Source organism: Notolepis coatsorum, assembly GCF_963971535.1.
Source record: "Notolepis coatsorum genome assembly, chromosome: 1".
NCBI classification, from domain to species: domain Eukaryota; kingdom Metazoa; phylum Chordata; class Actinopteri; order Aulopiformes; family Paralepididae; genus Notolepis; species Notolepis coatsorum.
Genome location: NC_140165.1, coordinates 37,647,182 through 37,659,138, shown reverse-complemented (window position 1 = coordinate 37,659,138; position 11,957 = coordinate 37,647,182). Strand labels below are relative to the sequence as shown.

General features: G+C 43.5%; 1 protein-coding gene across 1 annotated transcript in view; it reads right to left on the bottom strand.

The window, feature by feature from the left end:
• Positions 1-11,957, bottom strand: part of LOC311231311 (inactive dipeptidyl peptidase 10-like) — a gene marked incomplete at both ends in the record, with an annotated part of 312,294 nt that overhangs the window by 24,710 nt on the left and 275,627 nt on the right. Inside the window, one exon of the mRNA XM_084317856.1 lies at positions 3,648-3,720. Coding sequence (XP_084173982.1) covers positions 3,648-3,720 — 73 coding nt within the window. The remainder of the gene's footprint in view (positions 1-3,647; positions 3,721-11,957) is intronic.

Genomic DNA, 11,957 nt, shown 5'->3' with positions numbered 1-11,957 from the left:
GCCTTGCGCAGAGTGTAGACTGTTGTCTTGTACTCTTCCATGTTTCCTGACTCTCTGCCAAGGTTATAAGCAGTGGTGCGAGAGTTCAGAGCTGCTCTGATAGTACTGTCCACCCATGGTTTCTGGTTCGGGAACACCCTCGCCTTTTTTGTGGGGACAATACTGTCAGCGAGTGTTGTTATGAAGGACACCACAGTGTCTGTGAACTCGCTGACATCACTGGTGCTTCTCTCGAGCATTCCCCAGTCGACGTCATCGAGTGGGTCCTGAAGCGTGGCCTCTGATTGGTCGGTCCATCTTTTTACCTCACGTGACACGACGGCGTCACGTGATCTTTGTTTGTAAGCGGGGACCAACAAGATGGCGGCATGATCCGACGTGTTCGTCGCTCCCGCTAATGGTGGAGCCGGTACAGCCTTGTATCCGGCTATGAACGGGGTGTAACAGTGGTCGAGTGTATTTCCTCCTCTTGTGGAGCAGACGATGTGCTGAAAGAAAGACGGCATGACTTTTTTCAGATTCGCCTGATTGAAATCCCCGGCCACAATCATGGCCGCGTCTGGATGCTTGATCTGGTGTGTGTTCAGATGGTCGTGTAGTTCCGCTAGCGCCCTGCCGACGTTCGCCTGGGGGGGAATGTACACTGCAGTAATGATTACCGCAGTGAACTCGCGTGGAAGATGGAAGGGGCGACATTGGATCGAGAGGTGTTCCATGTCGGCGGAGCATGAACGGGAGAGTATCTGCACTTCCCCGGGGCTAGTCCAGCCGTTGTTGGTCATAAGGCAGAGACCCCCGCCGATGCTCTTCCCGGAGGCCTCTGTACGGTCCGCTCTGAAGATGGTGAAGGAGTTGGAGGGAGAGATGCTGTGATCAGGAGTCACTGGTTTCAGCCAGGTCTCCGTGAAACACAGGATATTGCAGTCCTTCATCTCTCGCTGGAATCGGACCCGTGCTCGTAAATCATCCATCTTACTCTCTAGCGAACGTGCATTCGCCAGGAAGATAGATGGAATAGCCGGACGGTAAGCAGATCTTCTTAGTCTTAATCTGATCCCGCTCCTCTTCCCTCTGTGTTTCTTCTTTGTCTTGCGGCCGTCTTTTTCTCCTGCGTTTTCTTTGTCTCTTCTGATCTCCGTTGGCATTCTTGGCATGATAAAGTGTCTCTAAACTCTGAGTCCGGAGTTTAGGTCAATAAGTGACGTCCCCGCCAGTGATGTTTCGATAAAAAAAGTAGTAAAAACAAACATAATAACAAAAAATTTGCACATTCGTTGACTCGGGTCGCGCCATCTTCAGATTGCAAGACAACCTCGCAGAGGTGGACGAGGGCCCCTTTTTCCTCCGCAACAAGAGGAAGCCATTTGTGCAATGGTGATTGCAAACAATGCCATAAGGTTGAGAGAGATACAAAGCGCTGTTATAGAGGATGACAATATCTTTGGTAATATTGAATCCGTTTCAATCGCTACAATTGAGAAATGAAATGCGCATGAAACAATTGTAGTACAATGTGCCATTTCACCGGAACAGCGACAGAGTGAAGGAGATCCGGCACCAGTATGCACAGGTAAAACATTTATGTGTTCTATGCATACTCTAATGTTCAGTGCTGTAAACTGGTAATGTGTAACTGTAGATTTCAAATGGCTGTGCAAATAGTGTATAGTGCTGTCTTGAACATTTTCAGGTAGTGTCACCAAGATCTGACTTTTTTGCATTGGAAAAATGTGGTTTTCCCAATAAAAGAATTTCAATATACAGAGTGATCTGTCATAATGAAAACATGACAAAGCCATTTGACTATCTTGTTCATAAACAATGGTGTCAGGACTTTTCATTTTGATGACACTGACACTTTCATTGACATGAATACTTGCTTTTGAAGAAGGAACTATCCATTTTGAGCAAGTGACACGCTTTTGCAGGTTACCAACTAGGTTTTGCAGTTTGTACTAATTGTTTTGAGAAATGCACTAACTGTTGTGCAAATGTAAATAGTGATGTGAGAAATGCACCAAAGCGACGATCCGATACGGATCCTAGCTGTTGGCCAAAAACACTTCTCCCGGAGTTTTAAGCTAAGCAATCTGATTCGTATCCGCCTCCATACATTTGTGCTAAGCCAGGCTAGTTTTCTACTGAATACATAGAGAGGAAATCTGTATCTATCTTCTTGTCTGACTCTGGAAAATATGGTTTCCCATAATGTTGGCATGTTCCTTTAAGCACAAACTTACAGTAATCAACTCCCACTGATTGTGGATTATGCTGATCTATTATAGATAGATAGATAGATAGATAGATAGATAGATAGATAGATAGATAGATAGATAGATAGATAGATAGATAGATAGATAGATAGATAGATAGATAGATAGATAGATAGATAGATAGATAGATAGATAGATAGATAGATAGATAGATAGATAGATAGATAGATAGATAGATAGATAGATAGATAGATAGATAGATAGATAGATAGATAGATAGATAGATAGATAGATAGATAGATAGATAGATAGATAGATAGATAGATAGATAGATAGATAGATAGATAGATAGATCGATAGATAGATAGATAGATAGATAGATAGATAGATAGATAGATCGATAGATAGATAGATAGATAGATAGATAGATAGATAGATAGATAGATAGATCGATCGATAGATAGATAGATAGATAGATAGATAGATAGATAGATAGATAGATAGATAGATAGATAGATAGATAGATAGATAGATAGATAGATAGATAGATAGATAGATAGATAGATAGATAGATAGATAGATAGATAGATAGATAGATAGATAGATAGATAGATAGATAGATAGATAGATAGATAGATAGATAGATAGATAGATAGATAGATAGATAGATAGATAGATAGATAGATAGATAGATAGATAGATAGATAGATAGATAGATAGATAGATATTTACCTGCATGGTGTAGTTGGCTCCTGTCTTTATAAAGTGTTTTATCAGCTCTGCTGAATGTTGGAAATGAACATGTGCTGCAGTGGAAGACATCATTTCATGAGTTAATTCTAATAAAACACAAGTTGTGAAATTGTTATCAAATGTAAGCATATTTAATGCTATACGGCATATTTGGGCATTTGTAAGTGAAAGTGGTTTTCTAGAAAGGGAAATTCCTTGGACCCCAGTTCTCCGGTTAGGTCATCATGGAATATCAGGGCATTATCTTGATCACTTTAGGGTTGCATGCTTCGAAGCTTCAGTCACTGCCATGGTGAGCAATCACTATTCCACTGCTTAGTTTTCTTGTGTGTTTTTTACCCACTCCTAATATTAGTGCATCAGCGTTATAAATAGCTTGTTGAAAATAATAATCCAACATTAATTTAGAAAATCAGTTCTTCTCAGTCAAGGTCAACTTTCAGAAAACCTGTCCAACAGTTCACCCACCAAGCTGAAACTTGTGCGTGGGAAGACTGATGATAATTGTCCAAGGATGATACTTGTCCCTAAATCACTACACAGCAGTTTACCTAAAAACATACAGGTTTTTCAAATACATAGTTCTACTGCATTCTATGGTTGCCACCGTTTTCTATTTAAAATCACCCGTTTATTGTTTTCCCAATTTAAAGTCAGTCAAGAAAAAAGCCTATACTGTACCGTCAGCGGTGCCATGAGCCAGGAAGACGCCACGTCCCGGCAACCCTTTCATGTTGGGCAACACTTTGGACACCTGGAGACACAGACAGAGAGAGACGGTTTAAGGTGCACGACATCGAGGAGAATCGCTTGGCCTATGTTAGTCTAGCATACTAGAAAACCAGTCTTTTTTTTACGTCTACATTTACATTTAAAGGCCAACTTGCAGGTTAAACCCTACTCTTCAGTTATGGGTAGTTTACATCATTGGTATCTAATTTCATTATTTATTTTTTTCCATTTGACGCCGTAAATGCCACTCAGAAAGGGTTAAAAAGGTCCACGCACGAATAACATGCACGGAGCAAATCTAAAAGCTTATCAGACGCTAGCAGGGCCGTGATGTCACTTCAGGCAACTTATGCCTTATGCCTGTCCGGGTCATAGTACTACTGGCTATATGGCTCTGGCTAACGTTAGCATTATGGCTACTGTCGTGAACCATTTTAGATCGGGGCATGTAGAGGAGTTTGGGGAACGAGTAAAATGTGCAGGTCCTCTTCTCAGACCTGTGGGGCAAAGCACTGCACGCATCATGCCGGCTAGCAAGCTACACGTCGCGGCATGTTGATAGCACAATAGTAGCCCACTCGGTGCATCACAGTCACGAAACGGGCTACCACGATAGCTATTAGCTAACTAACGTTAACGTTACAAGCTCAAACACCTTATAATTACTACTATTGTCGTGTCCATAAGTTCCCTGGCAGAATACTTGTGAGGACAAAGGTATACAAAGAGGAGAGAACCATTTTAAATCGGGCATTGTTAGGAGTTTCGAGAATGCTGGCTACCAAGCTAAGCTAAGCTACGTTAGCTAACTTAGCTACTAACGTTATATACACAATATGTACAACGACACAATGATTTACATTATTACAAATAGGTAACGTGGTTGTGGCTTTTACAAATAGTGGTTAGCTTTAGAGATGAATGGCTATGATCACGGAGCAATAGTGTTAGGTGAAACAGAGACTAGCTCCTCGGCTAGTAGTAGCAAGGCTCTCTGCTTCCTGCCACTACCTGCCTATGACTCTCAGAGCCCCTCGCTGCCCTGCACCTGATGTGACATCATCATTAAGATGACAAACGCACGCTATGAACCATGGATTAAAATATGCATGTGCGTGAGGTTGTGGTTTGGTCGACAAAATGTTTGATAAAAACGCTAAAACTGGGTCAATTTCGATAATTTTTTGCTTCTTTTGCCCCATCAGCGAGGGTCTTCGTCAACGTGGAGACCAGCCTGTTGCGGTCCTCTCAGCCTGCGTTCATTGGTGCAGGTAAGGGTCCATTGGACATTTCCCCCCTCTTCCTTCCTTCCCCTTCCGAATGTTTTGTAATAACGATGTTTTTTCCAAAACGTATGTTGCTTCACTACATTTGGGGATGCGACATGTGTTGTGTGTGAATTGTTGGTATAGATTTCTCTCTACCTAGAAAACGGCATTGTTTTTTACGTGAGTAAAAATGAACTGGTTTTGTTGTATGATGAGAGGTTGTGTGTATTCATGTAACGTTAGACAACGGCTGGGTTAAAAACCCTGCAAAGCTATGCATAGTGGCATGTGATCGAGGGATGAGTCCCTCTCTCAGCTTGTGATGACAATAAACAGGTGGCAAGTTTCACATATAAACAGGGCTGTACATGTTCAAACAAGTCGTATCAAGGTGGTGAGGGGTGGTTTTTCCCCCGGTTTGCCCCTGGGCCCCCCCCCCCCCCTCCCCTCAAACATGATTTTGTTTACAATATATTGTTTCACTATGTTTGTGGGGATACGGTGTAACCCCTCAGCTTCTGCTGGGGTTGTGCTCCTGCTTAGAGAGGCAATTTTTTCCTGAAGATTGTTTGGTCGCTGTCATGTGGACTTAGCAAGGCCTGTGACCAGTACTTAATCGAGGACTTGTGTCTTCTCTCGTTATGAAAAACGGCGTTCCTCTTACGGTAGTGAGAGTGTACTTTTGCCTTTTTTGTTGTGATGGAGGGTTGTGTGTGTCGTTAAGATCCACAACTGGGTTAGGTGTTGGCCTACAGAAGTTACATGTGTAAGCTCTTGTACCAGGGCCCTTAAAAAGAAAGGGCCCTCTCTTGGTCTGTGTTTTTCTTCCTTTAGGAAAAGGTGTAAAAATTCAGGTGGCAGGTTCGCACATGAGCCTATGTGAAGCTGTTACCTTGACAGGTATACATGCGCTTCGTGTAGCACGCTATGACTGGTGTCATGGCTCTGCTTTGTCATTGCATCGTATCAGGGGTGAGGGGTCATGAGGGGGTGAACTGATAAACCCTCCCTCCCCTTTTTCTGATTGGTCAGGGGGTTGGGCCTCCTGTCCTTCGGGCTTCCTGTCACGTTGCTGGGTCAGCGCGTCACAGGGTAGGGAGGGGGGAGGGAGTTTCCTGGCCACGGAATTCCCCTGCCATAGAGTACGTCACTGGGCGCGTTTCTATTGGTTGTGAGACTTTTGTGAGTTCTTTTCAGGCTCCATGTTGTGGACCTCTGTTATTGTCAAGGGGAGTAGAACTTAAAAAGAGGTTCTGCTCTGTTGTATGTGTCTTGAGCTTGGTAGGTGATGCAATGCAGTAGAGACCATTTGTTCTTCTGCTCTGCTCCCTACTAGTAGTGTGTATATTGGGTCAGAGCCTCCTCCTCAGGGAGTTTCAGAGCCTCTTCCTCAGGGAGTTTCAGAGCCTCCTTGGTGAGTTCAGAACCTCCCTCTCAGTGAGGGAGCCTCCTCAGAGTTTCAGAGCCTCCTCCTCAGAGAGTCCTAGTCAAATTGTTACATAGCTCAATGTTGCATATGTCTTTTCAATTATTACTCACATGGGAAGTCTCTCTCTGGGGGTTCCCTGTCTCCTCTCTTTATAGGGCAGGGTTGACAGGGGTGTTTTCCCTTGGGCGCATCATATGGGACCCATATCTGTGTCTTGGCCAGCTTCCTGCCGCTCTCCCAGGCGGCTTGGAGGGAACGTTATCTGGGTTCTTGTTAGAATTACCATTGATATGTTTTGGGTCTCGACGTGTACATAGTGCTGGCCCTGGGTGCTTCTGATAGGAACCACGCATGAGCTTGCTGTTTTCAGCAGACCCCTTTGGCACCTGTCTAGTCCGCAGTGCTCCAGGCTCAGGTCGAGTGGCCTGTTGCCTGGATTGAGGGATCGACCTCTTTTGGGGGTTGTCTCCCCGGTGCGCTGCCTGGTCCCGCTGTGGGTGTAGCCTATTGAGTGCTTCGGGGCGGTGTGCTGTAGGGGGGAAGGGCCTGCTCTTGGATGGGCCCTGTCCGAATACGCTGGCGATGTGGGGGGTGGTGTCACTAGTGACCGCCTGGTGGGGTCTCGATGCTGCGGCGTCGTTGGCCTCACCAGGCCCCCTTTTTCCGGGGGGTCCAGTCCCTTCCTGGGGCTGGGTCCTCCTTCGCGCTCCGCTGCTACAGCCTTGCCACGGGGTTGGGTTTTTGCCCTTGACCCTGTGATATTAGGGGTTGTAATGCGGGTTTTGTTTCTTCCCGTTCGTTCCCTAGTGGCATGTGGGTTGCGCGTTTGTGTAGTCATGGGTTCTTCTGTGGGAAGGTAAGTCCCACGGTCTGCTCACCCTGTGCGTTTGAGTTGCTAAACCCCTCTTCGCACAGTCGGATCCGTTTCCCTCCCGTCCTCCACTAGGGGGGTCCGGGGGCTCGGGTCCTCCCCGGTTCTGATGGTTGTGGGGGGCCTCAGCGGGTACATTTGTTGAGCTTGCGCTCTGCTCAGCTCCTGTATTCCAGTAGACGCAGAGCGGAGCTATACGATATATAACGTACGGTTATGTCTATAACCATAGTTATATGAGTATAGTGACGCTCTGCGTCGGACTCACTGAGGACCCCGTGGTCTTCGCCCTGGTGGTGAAAGACTTGGGAAGGAGCTGTTAGTATGGCCACACCCCTGCTTATGTAGAGGAGCGGATGGGGGTGTGTCCAGGCGAGTGGGTGTATATAGGTGCATGTGAAGATTTATTCAGTGCTAGTACTGATATGGGAGTGTATTCCAGTAGACGCAGAGCGTCACTATACCATATAACTATGGTTATAGACATAACCGTACGTTAACTCGTCCACTGCCACACAACAAAAGGGTTAACCCTTTCACTACCACACTACATAAGGTTAACCTTTTCACTACCAGACTACAGAAGGTTAACCCTTTCACTACCACACTACATACAGTTATCTAGAAGAAGACTATAACTTGTCCATTGCTGAAGGACTTCACTTTGTTGAGATACAAGGTTTTGTCATCTGACAGCTCTTGTTATAATAAACATGAATAATGACACCCTATTCCCCTGACGGATCATCCCATGGATAATAATTATACCATCAAACCTCTCTCTCTCTCTCTCTCTCTCTCTCTCTCTCTCTCTCTCTCTCTCTCCTCTCTCTCTCTCATCTCTCTCTCTCTCTCTCTCTCACTCTCTCTCTCTCTCTCTCTCTCTCTCTCTCTCTCTCTCTCTCTCTCTCTCTCTCGTTCTATTGTTCTTTCTCTCTCTTCCTCACCTTTTTATCCCCTCTCTCTCTCTCTCTATCTCTCTCTCTCTCTCTCTCTCTCTCTCTCTCTCTCTCTCTCTCTCTCTCTCTCTCTCTCTCTCTCTCTCTCTCTCTCTCTCTCTCCTCTCTCTCTCTCTCTCTCTCTCTCTCTCTCTCTCTCTCTCTCACACTTTTCTATCCTTCTCTCTCTCCCTGTCTCTCACACTTTCTTTCACCTCTCTCACACTTCTCTCCTTCTCTCTCTCGACTCCCCCTCTAATCTGTCTTTATGTCCCTCTACACCCTCCCATTCTCGTCTTTTTCATTAGTCACCACTTCACTCTCTCTCATCATTTACTCTTGCTCTCCCCCTCATTCCTGTCTTTTTCATTACTCCCATCTCTCTCTCTCTCTCTCTCTCTCTCTCTCTCTCTCTCTCTCTCTCTCTCTCTCTCTCTCTCTCTCTCTCTCTCCCTCTCCCCCTCACTCTCTCTCTCTCTCTCTCTCCCTCTCCCCCTCACTCTCTCTCTCTCGCTCTCTCTCTCTATCTTCCCTCGTTCCCTCTTTCAAAGGACTAGATGACTGATACGCTGCTGATTATTGTGTGATCAAATGGCCGCTATACTTTCCATCTCTGGGCATCATTTCAAATGTCCCCTCTGGTAATTGGAGGTACAGAAATAGCCCTTATCATGGCCCACTTTAATGGCAGCCCATTTCCAGGGATATCACACACTTTGATGGTGACCATTGACCAGCTCTGGCTGGGGCTATCTCTAGGGAATAGAGTACAATCTTATACCTTAAAGGAACATGCCAACATTTTGGGAAATGTGCTTAAGTCTTCTCCAGAGAGAGACAAGAAGATAGATACCAGTTTCCTCTCTGTGTGTTCAGTAGAAAGCTATCTGGCTGCATTTTAGCCTAGCTTAGCACAATGAATGGAAGCGGGACATGACCGGTTAGCCTTTGGGAGAGGTGTTAGTTGGACAATGCCTAGGCTAACTGGTCATGTCCGCTTCCAATCATTGTGCTAAGCTAGGCTAACGTGCAGCCAGATAGTTTTATACTGAACGCACAGAGAGGAAACTGGTATCCATCTTCTTGTCTCTCTCTGGAGAAGACTTAAGCTAATTTCACAAAATGTTGGCGTGTTCCTTTATCAAACCCCGAAATTAAGTAGAATTGTGTATCGACTAACTAAAATTACAGGGCAAAACAAATACATTTTACCCATAAAAAACAATTACAACCCCTTGATTTAAATTCAACTCCTTAATTTACCGTGGCATTACTGATTAAGGTATTTTTACCGCTGACTGAAATTAGGGCATTTAAAGCATTTTTAAGTGATGATTATTCTGGAGGATGTCTTAACAACTTAATAATATCTTCACATCCTGATCCCCATACCAACAACATCTGGTATTGACGAGTAAACCGAATATACTGGATTATACTTATACACCTGTATATAACCCACATATAACTATGTATGATAGCATGTACAATAATGCTATATATACAGTATATATCACCTGTACATTGTATATTAATATTGCACTTTACTGTTACATTTGCACACTGGTTGGATGCCAAACCTATTTTCATTGTACTACTTGTGCTGTATAAAAGCAATACATTAGAATCTAACCTAATCTAATCTATTTATCATGGAAACCAAGCGTGCGCTGATGAAACCAATGGTAAGCAAAGCTAGATGTTTACATGCCTCAGCATTCAAATGAGGAGGAATATACTGTAGCACCCTCTGGGTAGCTGTGTAGCTCTTAAATCACCAGTGAACTGCCTGCATCATGGTATCAGATACACTGATGAAGAAATGTCAGTGATTAAATAACTATATTGAGTGTATGGTACCATTCATCCTTATTTGAATCCTGCTGCCAATACCAGCGCCCCATAAAGACAGTGGTCTGTGTTTACCTACTCTTTCATACACGCAGCTGTCTATCATAAGAGGGCTTCGCATAGTTGGGCTACTGTACAAGCTGTACTGTACAGCTTATACCAGCTCATTATCCTTGCAACAAAGACACATCTGTAAGTAAATAAGAACAGGCATTTTTCATTCAAAATGTATGGGACTTTGAAGGGTAATACATCTCTTTATAGATACCGAGTCACAAGCCCACAGAAAGTTGGAAAATAAAATTGGCAAGCTGGAATCACCCTTGTTGCTTGGAAACATATTGATGAATAAGGTTGTGCATCCATCACTAACCTCCCCCCTACACACACAAACACACACATACACACACACACACACACGCACACGCACACACACACGCACACACACACACACACACACACACACACACACACACACACACACACACACACACACACACACACACACACACACACACACACACACACACACACCAACAAAGTAAGACCCCCCCCCACACACACACACACACAAACAAAGTAGTACAACAGCACCAGAACTACAGCCTCACTATAACAACAGCACCAGAACAACAGCACCAGAACTACAGCCTCACTATAACAACAGCACCAGAACAACAGCACCAGAACTACAGCCTCACTATAACAACAGCATCACTATAACAACAGCATCCCTATAACAACAGCCTCACTATAACAACAGCATCACTATAACAACTGCCTCACTATAACAACAGCATCACTATAACAACAGCATCACTATAACAACAGCATCACTATAACAACATCATCACTATAACAACAGCCTCACTATAACAACATCATCACTATAACAACAGCATCACTATAACAACAGCATCACTATAACAACATCATCACTATAACAACAGCATCACTATAACAACAGCCTCACTATAACAACAGCACCAGAATAACAACAGCATCACTATAACAACAGCCTCACTATAACAACAGCATCACTATAACAACAGCATTACTATAACAACAGCATCACTATAACAACAGCATCACTATAACAACATCATCACTATAACAACAGCATCACTATAACAACAGCCTCACTATAACAACAGCATCACTATAACAACAGCATCACTATAACAACAGCCTCACTATAACAACAGCATCACTATAACAACAGCATTACTATAACAGCATCACTATAACAACAGCATCACTATAACAACAGCATCACTATAACAACAGCATCACTATAACAACAGCATCACTATAACAACAGCCTCACTATAACAACATCATCACTATAACAACAGCATCACTATAACAACATCATCACTATAACAACATCATCACTATAACAACAGCATCACTATAACAACATCATCACTATAACAACATCATCACTATAACAACAGCCTCACTATAACAACAGCATCACTATAACAACAACAACACTATAACAACAGCATCACTATAACAACAGCATCACTATAACAACAGCCTCACTATAACAACAGCATCACTATAACAACAGCATCACTATAACAACAGCATTACTATAACAACAACATCACTATAACAACAGCATCACTATAACAACAGCATTACTATAACAACAACATCACTATAACAACAGCATCACTATAACAACAGCATCACTATAACAACAGCATTACTATAACAACAGCATCACTATAACAACAGCATCACTATAACAACAGCATCACTATAACAACATCATCACTATAACAACATCATTACTATAACAACAGCATCACTATAACAACAGCATTACTATAACAACAACATCACTATAACAACAGCATCACTATAACAACAGCATCACTATAACAACAGCAT